Source organism: Garra rufa, chromosome 8 (genome assembly GCF_049309525.1).
Source record: "Garra rufa chromosome 8, GarRuf1.0, whole genome shotgun sequence".
In the NCBI taxonomy this organism is placed as follows: Eukaryota; Metazoa; Chordata; class Actinopteri; order Cypriniformes; family Cyprinidae; genus Garra; species Garra rufa.
In genome coordinates this window covers 49,818,803-49,843,822 of record NC_133368.1, presented here as the reverse complement: position 1 = coordinate 49,843,822, position 25,020 = coordinate 49,818,803, and the positions used below count along the sequence as shown (strand labels likewise).

At 28.0% G+C, this 25,020-nt stretch overlaps 2 protein-coding genes across 2 annotated transcripts in view; one reads left to right on the top strand and one right to left on the bottom strand.

Annotated features, from left to right (window-relative positions):
• LOC141340237 (anosmin-1-like) overlaps positions 1–24,337 on the bottom strand; it is a 29,878-nt gene extending 5,541 nt beyond the window's left edge. The window contains exons 1-7 of the mRNA XM_073845161.1: positions 24,293–24,337; positions 24,026–24,170; positions 21,665–21,808; positions 11,315–11,403; positions 7,104–7,275; positions 6,319–6,533; positions 117–255 (exon numbers count right to left, since the gene is read on the bottom strand). Of these exons, the coding sequence (XP_073701262.1) occupies positions 117–255; positions 6,319–6,533; positions 7,104–7,275; positions 11,315–11,403; positions 21,665–21,808; positions 24,026–24,170; positions 24,293–24,337 (949 nt within the window). The remainder of the gene's footprint in view (positions 1–116; positions 256–6,318; positions 6,534–7,103; positions 7,276–11,314; positions 11,404–21,664; positions 21,809–24,025; positions 24,171–24,292) is intronic.
• Positions 24,338–24,439: 102 nt separating this feature from the next.
• The window catches only part of LOC141340236 (anosmin-1-like), a 32,962-nt gene continuing 32,381 nt past the window's right edge, over positions 24,440–25,020 (top strand). Inside the window, exon 1 of the mRNA XM_073845160.1 lies at positions 24,440–24,487. Coding sequence (XP_073701261.1) covers positions 24,440–24,487 — 48 coding nt within the window. The remainder of the gene's footprint in view (positions 24,488–25,020) is intronic.

Below are 25,020 nucleotides of genomic sequence, written 5' to 3'. Positions count from 1 at the left end.
CGAGCAAAAAATGTCTAGAGCTTATCATCGTTATTAACATAAATTTTATCGCGATTCGATATGATATCGTTAATCGGCCCAGCCCTACTTTAACCTCCAGAATCTTGTTTGCTTACTTTGCTGAAGCGGCGGCCGCTCGGGTGTCTGGAAGATCTTCTTTGTCGCAGGTCCTTCTCCTGCTGTGGTGATGACCTGAACCTCTAACCTGTAGAAGGTGGCCGGCCGGAGGTTGGACACGACCAGACGGTTATGATCCTGAAAAATAGCACAAAATAAACAGAGCTTTTAGACCAAATCTTCACAATAAAGACAGTTTTAAGGGGAGACACTGCAGGCACCATGTTTCATGAAGCGTTTTTTCAGTTTAGTGAAAAAGTGAAAAAACACCCAAAAGTATTTCTTTTACAGCACTTTATCTATTTGTGTCAATAAATTTAAATTAAAATCCATATTTTTAAAGGCCAAGAGTTTTTTTCTCCTTCACTGAGCCATAAATCTCCACTTCAGTAGCACTTTTACACACCAGACTTTACATTTGTATTCCTGACTATATCCTGAAGGTTTTTACAAAGGAATTTGTTCAGATATAATTTGCTTGATTTTATACAACGTTTTATTCCCCCCAAAAATGGTAAAAAAGGTTATTATTAATGTTTTAATTTTAGTTAAAGCTTTAGTACTTTTGTTGTTGTTTTTTCATTTGTCATTTATATTTTATAGTTTTTTTATATTTATATTTTGTAAACGTAATAAAAGAAATTTATATTTTCTATCTAATTTTTATTAATTTTTCTTAGTCTTATTTTTTATTTTATTTTGATTATCCATGCAAAAAAAGGTAATGTTTATGTTTTGAATTGCATTACATTTACAGATTTGGCCGATGCTTTTATGCATGTTTCTCATTTTTATTATTTTTTTAATATTATTTATTTCCAGTTAGTAATTTTAGTATGCATTTATTTACATTGCATTTATATAATGTATTATTTTGAATTAGCTTTTATTTTTTATATTTTCAGTTTTCAATTTAATTTCAGTTTTAGTTAGGATTTGTTCATATATAATTTGCTTGATTTTATACATTTTATTCCCCCAAATATTGTAAAAAAAAAAAAAAAAAAAAGGTTTTCGGTCTGTTCTACTGTTGTCTTTTTTACATTTGTGTCATTTATATTTAATAGGTTTTTTTATATTTATATGTTGTATACATTTGTTCTATGTAATTGTTCTAAATCATTTTTATTTCTTCTTTTTTTTCATTGATCCTTTATAAAGTTTTTTTAATATTTATATTTTGTCAATTATTTCTATATAATTTTTAGTAATTTTTCTTAGTGTTAATTATTTTTATTTTTTATTTTATTTTGATTATCCATACAAAAAAAAGGTAATATGCATGTTTCTCATTTTTATTATTTTTTTAATATTAATTATTTCCAGTTAGTAATTTTAGTATACATTTATTTACATTACATTTATATAATGTATTATTTTGAATTAGCTTTTATTTTTTATATTTTCAGTTTTCAATTTAATTTTAGATTTAGTTAGGATTTGTTCATATATAATTTGCTTGCTTTTATACATTTTATTCCCCCAAATATTGTAAAAAAAAAAAAAAAAAAAAAAAAAAAAAAGGTTTTCGGTCTGTTCTACTGTTGTCTTTTTTACATTTGTGTCATTTATATTTAATAGTTTTTTATATTTATATTTTGTACATTTGTTCTATATAATTGTTCTAAATAATTTTTATTTCTTAATTTTTTCATTGATCCTTTATATTTTAAAGTTTTTTTAATATTTATATTTTGTCAATTATTTCTATATAATTTTTTATAAATTTTTCTTAGTGTTAATTATTTTTATTTTTTATTTTATTTTGATTATCCATACAAAAAAAAGGTAATATGCATGTTTCTCATTTTTATTATTTTTTTTAATATTACTTATTTCCAGTTAGTAATTTTAGTATGCATTTATTTACATTACATTTATATAATGTATTATTTTGAATTAGCTTTTATTTTTTATATTTTCAGTTTTCAATTTAATTTTAGTTTTAGTTAGGATTTGTTCATATATAATTTGCTTGATTTTATACATTTTATTCCCCCAAATATTGTAAAAAAAAAAAAAAAAAAAAAGGTTTTCTGTCTGTTCAACTGTTTTTGTCTTTTTTACATTTGTGTCATTTATATTTAATAGTTTTTTATATTTATATTTTGTACATTTGTTCTATATAATTGTTCTAAATAATTTTTATTTCTTATTTTTTTCATTGATCCTTTATATTTTAAAGTTTTTTTAATATTTATATTTTGTCAATTATTTCTATATAATTTTTTATAAATTTTTCTTAGTGTTAATTATTTTTATTTTTTATTTTATTTTGATTATCCATACAAAAAAAAGTTAATATGCATGTTTCTCATTTTTATTATTTTTTTAATATTACTTATTTCCAGTTAGTAATTTTAGTATGCATTTATTTACATTACATTTATATAATGTATTATTTTGAATTAGCTTTTATTTTTTTATTTTCAGTTTTCAATTTAATTTTAGATTTAGTTAGGATTTGTTCATATATAATTTGCTTGATTTTATACATTTTATTCCCCCAAAAATTGTAAAAAAAAGAAAAAAAAAGAAAAAAGGTTTTCTGTCTGTTCAACTGTTTTTGTCTTTTTTACATTTGTGTCATTTATATTTAATAGTTTTTTTATATTTATATTTTGTACATTTGTTCTATATAATTGTTATAAATCATTTTTATTTCTTAAATTTTTCATTGATCCTTTATATTTTAAAGTTTTTTAAATATTTATATTTTGTCAATTATTTCTATATAATTTTTATTAGTTAATTATTTTTATTTTTTATTTTATTTTGATTATCCATACAAAAAAAAGGTAATATGCATGTTTCTCATTTTTATTATTTTTTTAATATTACTTATTTCCAGTTAGTAATTTTAGTATGCATTTATTTACATTACATTTATATAATGTATTATTTTGAATTAGCTTTTATTTTTTATATTTTCAGTTTTCAATTTAATTTTAGTTTTAGTTAGGATTTGTTCATATATAATTTGCTTGCTTTTATACATTTTATTCCCCCAGAAATTGTAAAAAAAAAAAAAAAAAAAAAAAAAAAAAAAAGAAAGAAAAAAAAGGTTTTCTGTCTGTTCAACTGTTTTTGTCTTTTTTACATGTGTCATTTATATTTAATAGTTTTTTTTATATTTATATTTTGAACATTTGTTCTATATAATTGTTCTAAATCGTTTTTTTTTTTTCTTAATTTTTTTCATTGATTCTTTATATTTTAAAGTTTTTTTAATATTTATATTTTGTCAATTATTTCTATATAATTTTTAGTAATTTTTCTTAGTGTTAATTATTTTTATTTTTTATTTTATTTTGATTATCCATACAAAAAAAGGTAATATTTATGTTTTGAATTGCATTACATTTACAGATTTGGCCAATGGTTTTATGCATGTTTCTCATTTTTATTATTATTTTTTTTTCCGTTTCAGTTATTTCTAGATTATTTGAATCAAAATATTTATGAAAGAAGCTCATGTAGATGTTTCTCTTCAAGTTTGTGTTGCAAAGAATGAAATCATCCATAAACATGTCAGATTCCACATTCAGACACGAATCCAGTCTGATAATGATGGCGTGCCTCGAACCGGACATCAGAAAACATCTGAGCAATTGGATTTGATGTATTTCAATCTGATGGAGTCGATTAAAGCGGAACTGTTTGTTCTAGAAGGAAAGCAGCCAGTGTTAGTGATGGAGAAGATCTGCTATTTTAATGTTTGACAGCGCTGATGTCAGATGAACAATGAGCTCAAAACTAATACTTACCATATGAACACTAATAACTTCAATAAATGATTTACTTCAAGATAAACCTGCCCATTAGGAACGGGTGACATAGCTGAAATGTGTATTTTTCAGCTTTACATTTATTGGATAATATTTAAAGTTTAAATATTAAATGCTATTAAATTATATTAATTATATATTAAATAATATAAAATATTATGTTTTTTTTATATATAATGTAATTGTTATATTCATATTTATGCGAAATTTTACTTAATATTTTAAATATTTATTTATTTATTTATTTATTCAGTTTTAGTTACTTTCAGTATGCATTAGTATGCATTTACATTTTCAGTTTGTTATTTCCAGTTAGTCATTTTAGCATGCATTTACATTACATTTATATTAATGTAATATTTATTAATCATATTTATTAATTAGCTTTTCTTTTTATATTTTCAGTTCTCAATTTAATTTTAAGTTGTTTTTTTTGTATTTTGTATGTGTTTTTCTCATTTAATTTTTTTTAATAGTATTAGTTAGGTTCAATTTAATTTAATATATGCCCAGTTAGTAATTTTAGTATGGATTTACATTACATTTATATGATGTATTATTTTGAATTAACTTTTATTTTTACATTTTCAGTTTTCAATTTAATTTTAGTTTATTTTTTAGCATTTTGAATGTTTTTTCTAATCTTTATAATTATTATTCATATTATTGGTTTAATTTAATTTAATTTTGTTCATACCTAGTTGGTCATTTTAGTATGCATTTACATTACATTTATATATTAATTATTTTGAATTAGCTTTTATTTTTATATTTTCAGTTCTCAATTTAATTCTATTTTTTTTTGTATTTTGTATGCGTTTTTCTCTTCTTTTTTTTTAAAGTATTATTTAGGTTCAATTTAATTTAATATATGCCCAGTTAGTAATTTTAGTATGCATTTACATTACATTTATATGATTTATTATTTTGTATTAACTTTTATTTTCAGTTTTCAATTTAACTTAATTTTTTTTAAGTATTTTGTATGTATTGTTCTCTTTTTTATTGTTTGTATTTAAATAATTATTATTTAGGGTTAATTTAATTTAATTTGGTTTATGCCTAGTTAGTAATTAGTAATTAGTTAGTAATAATGTATTTACATTACATTTATGTTTTTTTTTAGCTTTTATTTTTATATTTTCAGTTTTCAATTTAGTTGTGTTTATTTTATTAGTATTTATGTGTTTTTCTATTTTTTATTATTATTTTTGTAATATTATTATTTTGGTTTAATTAAATTTAATTTAATTTAATTCATGCCCAGTTAGTAATTTTAATATGCATTTACATTACATTTATATATTTATTATTTTGAATTAGCTTTTGTTTTTATATTTTCAGTTCTCAATTTAATTTTAGTTTTTTTTTTTGTATTTTGTATGTGTTTTTTCTCATTTTTATTTTTTTAAATAGTATTATTTAGGTTCAATTTAATTTAATATATGCCTAGTTAGTAATTTTAGTATGCATTTACATTATATTTATATGATTTATTATTTTGAATTAACTTTTATTTTCAGTTTTCAATTGATCTTATTTTTTTTATTTGTATTTTGTATGTGTTTTTTCTCTTTCTTTATTGTTTTTTTTTATAATTATTATTTAGGTTTAATATAATTTAGTTTATGCCTAGTTATACATTACATTTATATAATTTATTATTTTGAATTAGCTTTTATTTTTATATTTTCAGTTTTCAATTTAATTGTGTTTATTTTATTAGTATTTTGTATGTTTTTTTCTCATTTTTATTATTATTTTTGTAATATTGTTATTTTGGAAAAAGATAAATTAAATAAAATTTTGTTTATGCCCAGTTAGTAATTTTATTATGCATTTACATAATGTATATATATATATATATATATTATATAAATGTTATTTTCAGTATGCATTAATTTTAGTAATCAGTTTTAGTTATTTTCCATTTATAATTTTAATATGCTATTTAAAAAAAAAAATAATAATAATATATTTTTATTTAAAAAATGTAAAATAATATACAACTTAAAAAAATACTAATAATAAAAAAAAACTAAAATATTTTTTTTCATATAAATGTTATGTAAATTAACATTTATAGGATTTATTATTTTGAATTACCTTTTATTTTTAAATTTTCATCCGTTTTCTATTTTTTTTTTTTTAGTATTTTTGTTTGTTGTATATTATTTTACTCTGCGTAGTAAAAGGTGACAAAAGGAACAGCCTCGGAGCCTCATGCAGCGCCTCATCCATCAGCCGGATCCAGCGCTGGCGTTACACACACCAGATGATTGTGGATCATATTTTACGCTCTTGGCCTTAAATATGTAACCCATTTTCCACGAGAGGCGCTCGGGTGAGAAAGCGTGGGCCAAGAACACGTAATGCAAGTGTAATTTATGTCTGCGTGTGTAAGACGACTTACAGGTGGCAGGATCTGCGATTGGGAAATGATGCTGTTGGGAAGGCTGTTGGGGCGACTCACGCTGGAAACCTCCGCCCAAGTGACCTGGAAACCCGTGACGGGCTGCTGCTGGTGCGTTCGAGACACTCTCCAGAGGAAAGCGGCCGTCACGTTGCCGTCGTGGAAGCTGAAGGTCGCTGTCAGATTTTCAGGCGTAGCTGAGACCTTCAACGGCGCTGGAGGGGTTGAGAAAAACATCAGATATGTTAGGAGGACAGCAGAGAGTTCAGGTTCAGACCACACAAATCTCAGCAAACACTTCTGGATTCGATCAGACTGCACCAATTTTTATTGAGAAAGAAAAAAGAGAAAACATTGATTTTATGAAAAATGAGGGAACTGGTCACTGAATGAAAGTTATTAAGGGTTTTATTTTAAGCACTTTAAGTACCAGGGTTGTTATTGTAAACTAAGACTAAACACATTTTTACGTTTTTATTCTTCATTTTAATTTTTTTGTTTTCACTTTTTTCAAATTTTATCCGTTTTATTTTCCATTTTAATTTTAGCTCAAGTTTTAGTATTTTTTTTTTATTATTGTAATATTAGTTTTCTTTCTATTTTAATTTTAGTTTTTTTTTGTTTTCACTTTTAAAAAATTGTAGTTGCTTTATTTTCCATTTTAATTTTGGTTAGTTTTAGTTTTTCCATTTTAACATGACATCCCTCAAATCTCATATTTCAAGCTAAATGTATGAACTGTATAACGCCGTATCCTAATGACTGATGAATGTTTCCGTGCTCACCGGTGTCTCCAGGACAGGCGATGGGTTTAACGCTCTTGCTCCTGAGGGTCGCGCAAGACGGTGTCAGGAAGCTGATGCTCTCGTCTTTGGTGCGTCGTTTGGCGTTGAGCATGTGAACTGTGACCCTGTACTTACAGGAGAACAGCAGACCAGGGAGATTGATGAAGTTCTCCTGCAAAAGACAAACACATTTATGAGAAGAATACTGTGACAACGTTTTAGTGCCATGTTAAAAAATAAAACAAATTAAAGTCGAAATAGTACAAGAATAATTTCATAATACTATGAGTAAAGTCAAGAGTAAAGTCGTAATACTACGAGAGTAAAGTCATAATACTACTAGAGTAAAGTTGTAATACTACGAGAATAAAGTCGGAATACTACGAGAGTAAAGTCGTAATACTACGAGAGTAAAGTCGTAATACTACGAGAGTAAAGTCGTAATACTACGAGAGTAAAGTCGTAATACTACGAGAGTAAAGTCGTAATACTATGAGAGTAAAGTCGTAATACTACGAGAGTAAAGTCGTAATACTACGAGAGTAAAGTCGGAATACTACGAGAGTAAAGTCGTAATACTACGAGAGTAAAGTCGTAATACTACGAGAGTAAAGTCGTAATACTACGAGAATAAAGTCATAATACTACGAAAATATTTTCGTGATACTACGAGAGTAAAATCGTAATACTACGAGAATAAAGTCGTAATACTACGAGAGTAAAGTCGTAATACTACGAGAATAAAGTCGTAATACTACGAAAATATTTTCGTGATACTACGAGAGTAAAGTCGTAATACTACGAGAGTAAAGTCGTAATACTACGAGAATAAAGTCGTAATACTACGAGAGTAAAGTCGTAATACTACGAGAATAAAGTCGTAATACTACGAGAGTAAAGTCGTAATACTACGAGAATAAAGTCGTAATACTACGAGAGTAAAGTCGTAATACTACGAGAATAAAGTCGTAATACTACGAGAGTAAAGTCGTAATACTACGAGAGTAAAGTCGTAATACTACGAGAATAAAGTCATAATACTACGAAAATATTTTCGTGATACTACGAGAGTAAAGTCGTAATACTCCGAGAGTAAAGTCGGAATACTACGAGAATAAAGTCATACTACGAGAGTAAAGTCGGAATACTACGAGAATAAAGTCGTAATACTGCGAGAATAAAGTCGTAATACTATGAGAGTAAAGTCGTAATACTACGAGAATAAAGTCGTAATACTACGAGAGTAAAGTCGTAATACTACGAGAATAAAGTCGTAATACTACGAAAATATTTTCGTGATACTACGAGAGTAAAGTCGTAATACTACGAGAGTAAAGTCGTAATACTACGAGAATAAAGTCGTAATACTACGAGAGTAAAGTCGTAATACTACGAGAATAAAGTCATAATACTACGAAAATATTTTCGTGATACTACGAGAGTAAAGTCGTAATACTCCGAGAGTAAAGTCGGAATACTACGAGAATAAAGTCATACTACGAGAGTAAAGTCGGAATACTACGAGAATAAAGTCGTAATACTGCGAGAGTAAAGTCGGAATACTACGAGAATAAAGTCGGAATACTACGAGAATAAAGTCATACTACGAGAGTAAAGTCGGAATACTATGAGAATAAAGTCGTAATACTACGAGAATAAAGTCAAACTACGAGAGTAAAGTCGGAATACTACGAGAATAAAGTCGTAATACTACGAGAATAAAGTCAAACTACGAGAGTAAAGTCGGAATACTACGAGAATAAAGTCGTAATACTACGAGAATAAAGTCAAACTACGAGAGTAAAGTCGGAATACTACGAGAATAAAGTCGTAATACTACGAGAGTAAAGTCAAACTACGAGAGTAAAGTCGGAATACTACGAGAATAAAGTCAAACTACGAGAGTAAAGTCGGAATACTACGAGAATAAAGTCGTAATACTACGAGAATAAAGTCAAACTACGAGAGTAAAGTCGGAATACTACGAGAATAAAGTCGTAATACTACGAGAGTAAAGTCGGAATACTACGAGAATAAAGTCGTAATATTACTAGAATAAAGTCGTAATACTACGAGAGTAAAGTCGAAATACTATGAGAATAAAGTAAAAAACTATGAGAGTAAAGTCGGAATACTACAAGAATAAAGTCGGAATACTACGAGAGTAAAGTCGGAATATTACGAGAGTAAAGTCATAATACTACGAGAATAAAGTCATAATACTACGAAAATATTTTCGTGATACTACGAGAGTAAAGTCGTAATACTACGAGAATAAAGTCGTAATACTATGAGAATAATGTCTTAATACTACGAGAGTAAAGTCGGAATACTACGACAATAAAGTCATAATACTACGAGAGTAAAGTCGGAATACTACGGAAATAATGTCGTAATACTATGAGAGTAAAGTCGGAATACTACGAGAATAAAGTCGGAATACTACGAGAATAAAGTCATAATACTACGAGAGTAAAGTCGTAATACTACGAGAGTAAAGTCGTAATACTACGAAAATAATGTCGTAATACTATGAGAGTAAAGTCGGAATACTACGAGAATAAAGTCGGAATACTACGAGAATAAAGTCATAATACTACGAGAATAAAGTCGTAATACGAGAGTAAAGTCGGAATACTATGAGAATAAAGTCGTAATACTACGAGAGTAAAGTCGGAATACTACGAGAATAAAGTAAAAAAACTATGAGAGTAAAGTCGGAATACTACAAGAATAAAGTCGTAATACTACGAGAGTAAAGTCGGAATATTACGAGAATAAAGTCATAATACTACGAAAATATTTTCGTGATACTACGAGAGTAAAGTCGTAATACTACGAGAATAAAGTCGTAATACTATGAGAATAATGTCTTAATGCTACGAGAATAAAGTAATACTACGAGAGTAAAGTCGGAATACTACGACAATAAAGTCATAATACTACGAGAGTAAAGTTGGAATACTACGAAAATAATGTCGTAATACTACGAGAATAAAGTAATACTACGAGAGTAAAGTCATAATACTACGAGAGTAAAGTTGGAATACTACGAAAATAATGTCTTAATGCTACGAGAATAAAGTAATACTACGAGAGTAAAGTTGGAATACTACGAAAATAATGTCGTAATACTACGAGAATAAAGTAATACTACGAGAGTAAAGTCATAATACTACGAGAGTAAAGTTGGAATACTACGAAAATAATGTCTTAATGCTACGAGAATAAAGTAATACTATGAGAGTAAAGTCGGAATACTACGAAAATAATGTCGTAATACTACGAGAGTAAAGTCGGAATACTACGAGAATAAAGTCGGAATACTACGAGAGTAAAGTCGGAATACTACGAGAATAAAGTCGGAATACTATGAGAATAAAGTCATAATACTACGAGAGTAAAGTCGGAATACTACGAGAATAAAGTCGGAATACTACGAGAGTAAAGTCGAAGTACTACGAGAATAAAATTTAAATAAATTTCGACTTTATTCTCGTAGTATTACGACTTTAATATCTTAGTATTTTGACTTCATTCTCGTATTTTGACTTTACACTCAAAGTATTTCGACTTTATTCTCGTAGTATTATTTATTATTACTAGTTTAACTACAATTGTACAATTTATAAAGAAAACAGTGGTGTTTGTTTATTCAAATGTCTCAGGTATGATACTAACAAGTTCCAATCTCCCTTAAAAAAAATGTAAAAAAAACTTTAACTAAAATAAAATGGAAAATAAAACTAATACAAATTTTAAAAAGTGAAAACACAGACCCAAGCGACGCCTAAAACATGAAAGGCAGACGGGGCCAAAAGTCTTCAAATTTTGACCGTCAATATTTGCATATGTGACATAATGTTAAATTGGTATATACTAATACAACACGTAAGTGCGCTTTCTCCAGCAGCTAGCACGAGGTGGAGTGAAGAACGTGGCTCGGGCCCGCAGGTTAAGACTCCGGTGGGGCCGTTCTGGGGGTTTGATAAATTCATTCCCGCTTCCTGGAAATGTGATTTTAATGCTTGTGTTTTCTTAGGCACTGGAGCACATTGTGAGCACATCATCTGAAACAACACGCGCTAATCAGCCTCAGTAATGAAGAGAAATGAGGCTCTGGTCCCGTAAGAGGCTGCGTTTATGGAGAGCAGGAGGCTTGTTGAGAAAACTCCTGGATCATAAATACTTACGAACATGAACACACTAACCTGAGTCACTGATTTCTGCGGCGCTCCGCTTTGGTTGTGGCTGCAGTATTCAGGCATCCATTGAACGTGATAACGGTTCGCGACAGCATCTGTAAATCAAACGCCAACACAAATTAAACAAATATCGGCATATGTTTTGTGAAAAAAATCTACTGTCTGGTTTTTACAGTAGATTACTTATGAATTGTAATGCATTAATAATCCTAAATTACATGACACAAATAGTAGTTAGTATTGTTATCCTTTACATTACATCCAACTCGTTTGTCACATTGATATAAATAGTAACTTTGTACCAGTTTGTTACTAAAATAAAAAGAGAATATATATTCAAACAACACATAGTGGCCAAAAAATTGAATTAAATTCATTTTAATTTTTTTAATTTGGACTAGAAGTTAAATATTAAATAAAATAAAGTATTAAATAAAATAAAGAAATAAAATAAAAATAGAAGAACATATTAATAATAATATTAAATCTATAAACTAAATTCTAATTTTCTAGCTTTTTTATCCTGCATCTTGTTGCTTAAATTAGACTAAATTAAAAATTAGAAAATATATCAAATAATATGTAAATAATAATTTACTTGTTCTAAATTTTCTAGTTTGGCTATAAAAAGTAAAAAAAAAAAAATACTTGCTTCATCTCACTGTTTTATCAACTAATAATTTTTCGAAGATTCATTTAGAAATTTTAAAATAAACTTAAATAAATCAATTAAATGAATAAATAAATTCTGGTTTGTGCTATTAAACAAATTCAATATACATATTTTTTTTATTCTGCATCAATAAATCGATTAATAAATAAATGTAATAATTCTACATTTTCTTGTTTGGGCTATAAAAAATCTTTTTTTTTTCCTTCTGAATGAATGAATAAATAAATAAATAAATTAATTAATTAATTAATTAATTAATTAATTAATTAATGTAATAACTCAAAATTTTCTGGTTTGTGTTTTTAAAAACTCAATATATTTTTTTAATTATGCATCAATAAATAAATGTAATAATTAAACATTTTCTGGTTTTTGCTATGAAACAATTATATATTTTTTTCATTCTGAATTAATAAATAAAATGTAATAATTCTACATTTTCTGTTTGTTTTTTTTGCTATGAAAAAATTATATATTTTTTTCTTTCTGAACTAATAAATTAATAATTTAATTAAGGAATAATTCGAAATTTTCAGGTTTGTTCTAAAATATCTATGTTTTCATTCTGAATAAATAAATAAAAAATATTCAGTTTTTTTTTTTTGCTATAAAAATAAATAAATAAATGTAATCATTCTTAAATTTTCAGTTTTTTGGTATGAAACAATATATTTTTTTTTCATTTTACATAATGAATTAAGTAATAAAATTATTTAAGTAATCATTTGAAAATTTCAGGTTTGTGCTAAAAAAAATATTTTTTTAATTCTGAATAAATAAATAAATAAATAAATAAATGTAATAATTTTAAATCTTCTGTTTGTTTGTTTTTACTATAAAAAATTAAATGTTTTTTTTTTTATTTTGAACAAATAAATAAATAAATGTAATAATTCAAAATTAAGTTTAAATTAGAATTTTGACATTCCGTCAATTTAAGTCTATGGGATTTTGATGATTTTTAATCTTTAATTTGATGAAAACTATAAGTGGGATCAGTCTGAAAAGATAGAGCCAGTAGTCAGCAGGCGTTTCTATCTCGTGTTTATTATCCTGAAGTACCTGAGCAGGTTTGTTTGAATGAGGGTTTGGTTTGGTGCGGCGGCGGCGATTACAGAACAGTAGAGTCTAATCAGCAGTGTTTATGCAACGCCTCACGTTTATTATTCATCAAGCGTTTGGACGTCAAGCGATATGTTTCAGATTAATAATGGAGTTCGACGGGCTCCGGCCCTTCAGAGGGACTCGACTGCGGTCGGCCAAATTAAAGAGCCTTTGAAGGAGCCCAACATTTCTGGACGCAGAAAAAAGGAATCACAGCTGGAGAAGAAGAAAAAATACTGACTAAAATAAATAAAGATAGAAAACACTCCATCGCACGCCAGATTCAGAGAAACTAGTCTACATGTTATAGTTTGTGCAATATAAAGTCAAAATAAAATTAAAAATCTCCTTAAAAATGAGAAAATAAATTAAATAATTCTACACTTTGTAGTTTGTACTTTAACAAGTTGAAGATATTTTATCTAGACATTTTAAATTAAAAAATAAAAAAGTTCTAGTTTGTGCAATATAAAGTTAAAATTAAACAAAAAATCTAAATTATCCAAATTTAGAAAATAAATTTATTAAATAATTCTACATTTTGTAGTTTGTACTTTAAAAAGTTCAAGATAAATTGAATAAAATACAAATTATTAATAAAATATAAATTTATAAATTATTCTACATTCCCAGTTTGTTATTTTATTTATGCTATAAAAAACATTCTGCATCAATAAATAAATAAATAAAAATTTGACTAAATAAATAAATAAATACACCATAAAGTTAAAGATACTTTATCTAGACATTTTAAATTAAAAAATAAAAAAGTTCTAGTTTGTGCAATATAAAGTTAAAATTAAATTAAAAATCTAAATTAAAAATGAGAAAATAAATGTATTAAATCAAAAATGAATGAATTAAATTATTCTGAATGTTATAAGTTGTACTTTTAAAATTGAAGATCAATTAAATAAATTGCATTATTTTTTTCTAAATTTCCTAGTTTGTTTTACTTAATATGCTATAAAAAGTAGTTCTGCCTCAATAAATAAATAAATAAAAATTAGACTAAATAAATACACCATAAAGTTGAAGATATTTTATCTAGACATTTAAAAAAATATTTAAATAAATGTATAAATAAATTTATAAATAAATAAAAATTCAATATATTTTTTTGTCTAGTTTTGTCCAAAATTAGACTAAATAAATAAATAAATAAATACATCATAAAGATGAAGATATTTTATCTAGACATTTTTTTAAATAAATAAATAAACAAATTAAATTATTCTGAATTTTGTAGTTTGTACTTTAAAAAATCAAGATAAATTAAATAAATTGCATTAAATTATTCAAAATTTCCTAATTTGTTTTACTTAATATGCTATAAAAAATAATTCTGCATCAATAAATAAATAAATGAATATAAATTCTATATATTTTTTCATTCTGTATTTTACTGTTATTTATAAATTAACTAGTTATTTGTCCAAAATTAGACAAATTAAATAAATACACCATAAAGTTGAAGATATTTCTGTCATCTAGCCATTTTTCTAGACTAAATTAAAAATTAGAAAATAAATGTATTAAATAATTCTACATTTTGTGGTTTGTACTTTAAAAAGGTAAAGATAAATTAAATAAAATACATTTAATTATTCTAAATTTCCTAGTTTGTTTTACTTAATATGCTATAAAAAAAAGAAATCATTCTGTATCAATAAATAACTAAAAATTCAATATTTTTTTTTATTCTGTATTTTACTGTTATTTATAAATCAACTAATTATTTGTCCAAAATTAGACTAAATAAATAAATAAATACACGTAAAGTTGAAGATATTTTATCTAGGCATTTTAAATTAAAAAATGAAAAATAAATGAATTAAATTATTCTGAATGTTATATTTTGTACTTTTAAAATTCAATATAAATTAAATAAAATACATTTAATTATTCTCAATTCCCTAGTTTGTTTTACTTAATATGCTATAAAAAATAATTCCGTATCAATAAATAAATAAATTTAATATATTTTTTTCATTCTGCATTTTACTGTTATTTATAAATCAACTAATTATTTGTCCAAAATTAGACTAAATAAATAAATAAACACATCATAAAGTTGAAGATATTTCATCTAGACTAAATTAAAAGAAATATTTTTTCATTCTGCATTTTACTGTTATTTATAAATTAACTATTTGTCTAAAATTAGACTAAATAAATAAATAAATACACCATAAAGTTGAAGATATTATTGCTATTTAGTCATTTTTAGACTAAATTAAAAATGAGAAGAGAAATGTATTAAATAATTCTACATTTTGTAGTTTATACTTTAAAAAGTTCAAGATAAATTAAATAAAATACATTAAATTATTCTAAATTTCCTAGTTTGTTGTTTTATTAAACAGTCATTTAGAAAGTAGACTAAATTTAAAATTAAAAATCCACACATAAACATATAATAATACATTAAACTATTGTTAATTTTCTCGTTTTCTTGCTAAAAATGTAAGATATTCTGTCATTCTACATTTTTATCAATCAAAATCAATTTTTATTAATTTTTGTAATTTAGACTACATTAATCATGAGAAAATAAATGCATGAATAAATAAATAATAAACTATTCCAAAATGTCTATATAAATATTTCTAAGTGTAACTATATTAATAAAATCGTAAATTAAACAAAATAATAAATAACACATTAAATTATTCATATTTTAATAATTTGTGCTACAGTATTTTGTTTAACTGAATTAGACTCAATTAAAAATGAAAAACTAAATTAAATAATAGATTAATAATAATTAAATAAAATTATTTTAAACTTTTCAAGATATTCTGTCTCCCTGCATCTAGCTGTTTTATCAACTAGTCATTTTTTCTAAATTAAATTAAATTAAAAATAAGAAAATTAATTGAATAAATAATTACTTACAAAATAAAATAAAAAAATATATTTTAAAAAGATATATTTGTCATCTTGCATCTTGCTGATTTATCATCTAGTCTTTTTTAAATGCAATTCAAAATGTAAAACTAAATTAAATAATACATAAATAATAAATTTAATTAGTCTAAATTGTTTAGTTGGTGCAAAAAAATAGAATTTTTTTTTCAAGCATCTTGCTGCTTTATGATCTAGTCCTTTTTTTCAAAATTAGAATAAATTTAAATCGTAAAAAATAAATGTAATAAAGCAAATAAATTATTCAATTAAAATAAAAAAATATTATCATTCAAATTTAATAAAAAGTCAGATATAAATATATAATAAAGAAAGATATATTCGTCATCCTGCATCTTGCTAATTTATCATCTAGTTTTTAATTAAATTCAACTAAATTAAATAATACATAAATAATAAATTAAATTAAATGTTCTAGTTTGTGCAATAAAAAGTAAACAATATTTCATCCAGCATCTCTAAATTAGCCAAAAATAAAATTAGAAAATAAATTTAATAAAGCAATTAAATTCTTTTTTTTTTTTAGTTTGTTCAATAAAAAGTTAGATATAAACAAAATATATATTAAAAGTGTCATCCTGCATCTTGCTGATTTATCATCATCTTTTTTAATTCAATTAAACATTTAAAACTAAATTAAATAATACTTAAATATTTAATTAAATGAGTCTAAATGTTTTAGTTTGTGCTGGAAAAAAGTTATTTTGTCATCCTGCATCTGTTTAATCAACTAGTCATTTAGAAAGACCAGCTAATGACAGAAATACGTTGCTTTGCACATCCCTGGCTGTAATATCTTGAGTGTGAGTTTGTGATTTCTGGCTGAAGCAGAGGTTCGATTAGTTCAGCTTGAGCTGATGCTTTGAGTCGGGAAGAATGAAAGCGCTGAGCAGGATTTGAGTCAGCAGAAACACCTCCGAACCACCAATCACTTTAATAGCTCACAGACTGAGAGCAGGAAAGTGAATCACAGTCAACAGCTCTGGACCACAGCATCATCAGGCCTCATTCATTCATGCGCTTCAGAGCAGAGGACAGCGAATATGACACCAAAGGAGAACAAGCTTTCAATATTTCTACTCCAGATCGAGTGCTGATGAGATTCCAATCATAAAACTCAATGAAACACACAAACCAGATGAGGAAAGTGCAGACACACTTTGAAGTTGGCTTGAGAAAGTTGGCAAAGAAAGTTTGAAATACCTTTGAAAATATATTGAAAAAGTTACGCTACTAGCCTGATTCTAGCATGATTAGCATGTTACTAGCATGTAGTATGATTAGCAAGATACTAGCATGATTAGCACATTACTAGCATGATTCTAGCATGATTAGCATGTTACTAGCATGTTGTATGATTAGCAAGATACTAGCATGATTAACACATTACTAGCATGATTCTAGCATGATTAGCACGTTACTAGCATGTTGTATGATTAGCAAGATACTAGCATGATTAACACATTACCAGCATGATTCTAGCATGATTAGCACGTTACTAGCATGATTAGCACATTACTAGCATGATTAGCACATTACTAGCACGATTCTAGCATGATTAGCACATTACTAGCATGATTCTAGCATGATTAGCACGTTACTAGCATGATTCTAGCATGATTAGCACGTTACTAGCATGTTGTATGATTAGCAAGATACTAGCATGATTAGCACATTACTAGCATGTTGTATGATTAGCAAGATACTAGCATGATTAGCACATTACTAGCATGTTGTATGATTAGCAAGATACTAGCATGATTAGCACATTACTAGCATGTTGTATGATTAGCAAGATACTAGCATGATTAGCACATTACTAGCATGTTGTATGATTAGCAAGATACTAGCATGATTAGCACATTACTAGAGATGTTCCGATACCCTTTTTTCCTTCCCGATACCGATTCCGATACCTGGGCTCGGGGTATCGGCCGATACCGAGTACTAATCCGATACCTGGGTGTGTAATTGTACATACAGCTGTAGATAATACTAATAAATTATTTTATTGTGTGCTTCAGACTTATTCCTTAATAAAACAAATATACAGTGATATATACAGTGAACTAGAGTATTTTTATTATATGACATACATTTGACAGTAATATTTTTTCATATAGTTAGTATTACTAATCTGGTTTTCTGATGTACATCAGCCCTGTTTATAACAGAGAATTTTGGGCAGAATTTGAAAGATTCTCACTAGATCTCGCAGCAACCTTATTCATTGTGCGGCATTTTCAAATGCTCTTCACTGCATCTCGCAGCCGTAACAGTGTTGCAAAATCAACGTTGGCTCCCGAATAAAGCTGTTCGGGGTTTGTGCAAGTTTGTTTGCATTGCAGTCCAAGCTGATAAACGGTCAGCGCTGAGCAGCTCAAACGTGTCGTGTTAGTTTCACTTTTGTTTCGCGTGCCATTCTATGTTTCTCATCTGAGACAGAAATGGCAGAGCTTATGAGTTGAACAACGCGGTGGTCGCGCCAGTGTGACCGCTCACGAAAATTAGTAACACTGGCAGAAAAATTGGTCACAGTCTGGAGCCCTTTAATATTACCGCAAGTGTCCCGCGCGCTTCAGAAACAGGGAGTAAACAAACCACGCGCCTGTACAATTCATTAACACAGAACCACACATTAATTCATATTTAAACAGTCGGTTTTGGGCTTAATATTAGTCCATATCACGATTTGATTTAAGCGTAATGAACTACCTTTGATTAATGCATCAAACTTTGACAAATTCCGTGACGTTCCGCGTTAAACTGTAAGTTCCATTTTGACTGGATTCCGCGATTCCGTCCGTGTTTTCCGCATCGCAGAAATCATAAAGCCCTACATATGAGACATGCCGCCGTTTTAGCGGACAAACTGCTAGCACATTTGTATTTCTTCTTCGCTGCTCTAAACAGTGGTTGCTTGTGGCAACACTGTTTGCATTCTGAGCCGCGAAGAAGAACTGGCTTCTGATTTGCTAGCGGGAATAACTTATATCTTAAGAAAATGGTATCGGATCGGTACGTGGGTTCAAGTACTCGCCGATTCCGATGCTAGATTTTTTTGTGGTATCGGCGGCATTTCCGATACTAGTATCGGAATCGGAACAACCCTACACATTACTAGCATGATTAGCACATTACTAGCATGATTCTAGCATGATTAGCACGTTACTAGCATGTTGTATGATTAGCAAGATACTAACATGATTAGCACATTACCAGCATGATTCTAGCATGATTAGCACGTTACTAGCATGATTAGCACATTACTAGCATGATTAGCAGATTACTAGCATGATTCTAGCATGATTAGCACGTTACTAGCATGTTGTATGATTAGCAAGATACTAGCATGATTAGCGCATTACTAGCATGATTCTAGCATGATTAGCATGTTACTAGCATGATTAGCACATTACTAGCATGATTGTAGCATGATTAGCATGTTACTAGCATGTTTATAGCATGGTTAGCAAGTTACTATGATTCTACCATGATTAACATGTTACTAGCATGTTGCTAACATGATTAGCATGTTACTAGCATGTTGTTAGTATGATTAGCAAGATACTAGCATGATTTTAGCACGATTAGCAGTTTACTAGCATTTTGCTAACATGATTAACAAGTTACTAGCATGTTGTTAGCATTATCTAGCATGTTACTAACATTTTGCTAACGTAATTCTAACATGATTAGCATGTTACTAACATGTTGCTAGCATGATTTACAAGATACTAGCATGATTAGCAATTTACCAACATGTTGTTAGCATGATCAGCATGTTACTAGCATGTTGTTAGTATGATTAGCAAGATACTAGCATGATTTTAGCACGATTAGCAATTTACTAGCTTTTTGCTAGCATGATTAACAAGTTACTAGCATGTTGTTAGCATTATCTAGCATGTTACTACATTTTGCTAACATATTTCTAACATGATTACCATGTTACTAGCATGTTGTTAGTATGATTAGCAAGATACTAGCATGATTTTAGCACGATTAGCAATTTACTAGCATTTTGCTAACATGATTAACAAGTTACTAGCATGTTGTTAGCATTATCTAGCATGTTACTAACATTTTGCTAACATATTTCTAACATGATTGTCTTGTTACTAACATGTTGCTAGCATGATTAGCATGTTCCTAGCATGATTAACATGTTACTAGGATGCTGTAAACATTATTTGCATGTTACTAACATGTTGGTAGCATGATTAACAAGATACTAGCATGATTCTAGCATGATTAGCAATTTATCAACATGTTGTTAGCATTATGATTAGCATGTTACTAACATGTTGCTAGCATGATTAGCAAGATACTAGCATGATTCTAGCATGATTAGCAATTTACCAACATGTTGTTAGCATGATTAACATGTTACAAGCATGTAGCTAGCAGGATTAGCATGTTAGTAGCATTTTGCTAACATATTTCTAATATGATTACCAAGTTACTAACATGTTGCTAGTATGATTAGCATGTTATTAACATTTTGCTAACATATTTAAACATGATTAACAAGTTACTAGCAAGTTGTTAGTATGATCAACAAGTTACTAACATGATTCCTACATGATTACCATGTTACTAGCATGTTGCTAACATGATTAGCTATTACTAGCTTGTTGTTAATAAGATTAACAAGTTACTAGCATGATTACCATTTACTAACATTTGCTAGCATGTTTCTAACATGATTAACATGCTACTAGCTTGTTGCTAGCTTGATTAACATGTTAGTAACATATTTATAACATGATTAGCTATTACTAGCTTGTTAACATGATTAGCAAGATACTAACATGATTCTAGGATGATTAGCAATTTACTTGCTTTTTAATAGCATGTTTCTAACATGATTAACATGTTGTAAGCATTATTTACGTGTTACTAACATGTTGCTAGCATGATTGCCATGTTACTAGCATGTTGCTAGTATGATTAGCATGTTATTAACATGATTCTAACATGATTAGCAATTTACTAGCCTTGTGCTAGCATGTTGTTAGCATAATTAGCATGTTACTAGCATGTTCTTAGCATGCTACTAGCATGATCCTATCATGATGAACATACCATCATGCAAACATGATTAGCAAGAAACTAACGTTTTTTGCTAACATGTTTCTAGCATGATTAACATGTTACTAGGATGATGTTAGCATTATTAGCATGTTACTAACATGTTGCTAGCATGATTAGCATGTTACTATCATGTTAACATGATTCTAGCATGATTAGCAATTTACTAGCATTGTGCTAGCATGATTAGCATGTTACTATCATGTTAACATGATTCTAGCATGATTAGCAATTTACTAGCATTGTGCTAGCATGATTAGCAGGTTATTAACATGTTTCTAGCATGATTAGCAAATTTACTAGCATTGTGCTAGCATGTTGCTAACACGATTAGCATGTTGCTAACATGATCAACATGTTACTAGCATGTTGCTAGCATGATTAGCATGTTACTAGCATGTTGCTAGCATGATAAAAATGTTACTAGCATGTTGTTAGCATGATTAGCATGTTAGCATTAGGTTTCTAGCATGATTAGCATCCTATTAGATAGATGATAGATAGATATGTTAGACACAGATGTACAGTGTTATCAGGTGTGTTGTTGTGTGTTGTACCTCCTCTCTTCTTCCAGTAGATGCGGAGCTGTAGTTGTGAGTCCTGGTAATACGGTGTGCCGACCTCCAGAGCGCCAGCGGCTCGTTTCATCGACACCAAACCCAGATCAGGAACCTCTGGTCTCCTCAGCTTAGATACGGCCTCTAAACCAACAAAACACACCCATACATTACATTATATACTCAACAAAACAAAGCTGATTTTCACTTACAGTGTTTATTTGCAAACTAAACACTTTTCTCAAAGATGTTATTTCTGCTGACCAAAGCTAGATTTATTTGATTATAAATACTGTAAAATTCAGAAATATTTTTATTAATTAAAACAACTCTTTTCCATGTGAATCTACATTCAAATGTAATTTGTTTCTGTTATGCCAAGCTGAATTTTCAGCATCCTTACTTTAGTCACATTATCCTTCAGAAATCATTCTAATATACTGATTTGCTGCTCAAGAAACATTTAAACTCATTCAAACTAACTTGATAATAATGCTAAAAACATGCTAGTAACATGCTAATCATACTAGAAACATGCTAACAACTTGCTAATCATGCTAAAAATATGCTAGGAACATGCTAGGAACTGGCTAGTCATGCTAGAAACATGCTAACAACTTGCTAATAATGCTAAAAACACGTCAGAAACATGCTAGCAACTTGCTAGTCATGCTAGAAACATGCTAGCAACTTAACAATCATACTAGAAACATGATAGCAAATTTGCTAATAATGCTAAAACATGTTAGAAACATGCTAGCAACTTGGTAATCATGCTAGTAACATGTTAGGAACATGCTAGCAACTTGGTAATCATGCTAGAAACATGCTAACAACTTACTAATCATACTAGAAACATGATAGCAACTTGCTAATCATGCTGAAAACATGTTAGGAACATGCTAACAACTTGGTAATAATGCTAGAAACATACTAACAACTTGCTAATCATGATAAAAACATGTTAGAAACATGCTAATAATGCTAAAACGTGTTAGAAACATGCTAGCAACTTGGTAATCATGTTAGAAACATGTTAGGAACATGCTAACAACTTGGTAATAATGCTAAAAACATGTTAGGAACATGCTAACAACTTGGTTATAATGCTAGAAACATACTAACAACTTGCTAATCATACTAGAAACATGATAGCAACTTGCTAATCATGCTAAAAACATGTTAGGAACATGCTAACAACTTGGTAATAATGCTAGAAACATACTAACAACTTGCTAATCATGATAAAAACATGTTAGAAACATGCTAGCAACTTGGTAATCATGCTAGAAACATGTTAGGAACATGCTAGCAACTTGGTAATCATGCTAGAAACATGCTGACAACGTACTAATCATACTAGAAACATGATAGCCACTTGGTAATCATGCTAAAAACATGATAACAATTTGCTAATAATGGTAAAACATGTTAGAAAAATGCTAACAATTTGGTAATAATGCTAAAAACATGTTAGGAACATGCTAACAACTTGGTAATAATGCTAAAAACATGTTAGGAACATGCTAACAACTTGGTAATAATGCTAGAAACATACTAACAACTTGCTAATCATGATAAAAACATGTTAGAAACATGCTAGCAACTTGGTAATCATGCTAGAAACATGTTAGGAACATGCTAGCAACTTGGTAATCATGCTAGAAACATGCTGACAACGTACTAATCATACTAGAAACATGATAGCAACTTGGTAATCATGCTAAAAACATGATAACAATTTGCTAATAATGGTAAAACATGTTAGAAACATGCTAACAATTTGGTAATCATGTTAGAAACATGCTAACAACTTGCTAATCATGCTAAAAACATGTTAGAAACATGCTAGCAACTTGGTAATCATGCTAGAAACATGCTGACAACGTACTTATCATACTAGAAACATCCTAACAACTTGCTAATCATGCTAAAAACATGTTAGATACATGCTAGCAACTTGATAATCATGTTAACAATATGCTAGTAACATGCTAATCATACTAGAAACATGCTAACAACATGCTAGACGTGCTAGAAACATGATATCTATCTATATCTATCTATCTATCTATCAAACATTAAGCTTTTAAAACTATTTTTAACTTCAAAGTATTGACTGACCTGGAAATCTTCTTAAACTTTTTTAAACTGTTCAAACATTTTAAAACGTTCAAAACTTTTTCAAACTTTCTGGTCCAGTTTTATCTCTTTCTGTCTTGACAAACTTTTTATCTAGATATTATTATTATTATGTTCAAAACAGCTAAGTAGAATTTTGTTCAGGTTTCTTTGACATATAGAATCATTTCTGCTTATTCATCACAGACATCGCTGTAGGTGAGTGTGTTCTGTTCGTACTCGTCTGGTTGGTGAGTTGCGTGTTGAGCTGGATGGAGGCTTTGTTGCTCTTGAGTCGTATCTGACCCCAGTAAGAGACGGCCTGGACCTCCACTGTGTAGCTGCTGTTGGCCTGAAGACCTTCCAGATCCACTGAGCTCCTGGCCTGAAATAAGACAATAAACCAGTCATTAAACCTTCACACTGTCACGGTGCGTGCAGGAACGGGCAAAACAACAAAGGAGTAAAAGCGAAAGTCTTTAATGAATCTTTTGACTGGGTAAAAACAGCAGACGACGAGACAGGAGGAAACGTGGGATGAAACGTAAACATATGAAACCAATGGTAACAATATTGACGGACAAAGGAATAGGGGAAAACTACCAACTTAAAAAGGGGAGTAACTGACAACGACAGGTGGGGCGAATAACGCTAATGACCAGGAAACACCAAATATGGGCAAAGGAGAAACCAATAGAACTGGTACAACGGGGGGAGACAAGGGGAGAAACCAAAACATATAGTCCAATAAGGGGGGAAAACACAAGGAAAACCTGACACACACACACAGTCTGATTATATCGTAATATATAACATTTCTGACAGCTATGTATTAGATATTTGACATATAATAAATATATAATATATCAGACATATTTATATTACATATTTAACAGTTTAACAAACTATATACCCGAGATATAATATATTAAACATGTATTTAATATATAATATATTCTAAAAACTTATATCTGACATATATTTAATACGTAATATATTTAACATACATATATTTATATTTAATATATCTAATACTGCGAACATTTATTATATTTGAGACTTATACATATATATATATATATATACACATATATATATATATATATATATATATATATATATATATATATATATATATATATTTTTTTTTTTTTTTTTTATATTATTATAAATACTTTAATGTAATATGTAATATAAATATATTTATATATTTATTTATTTTATTTTTTTTATAT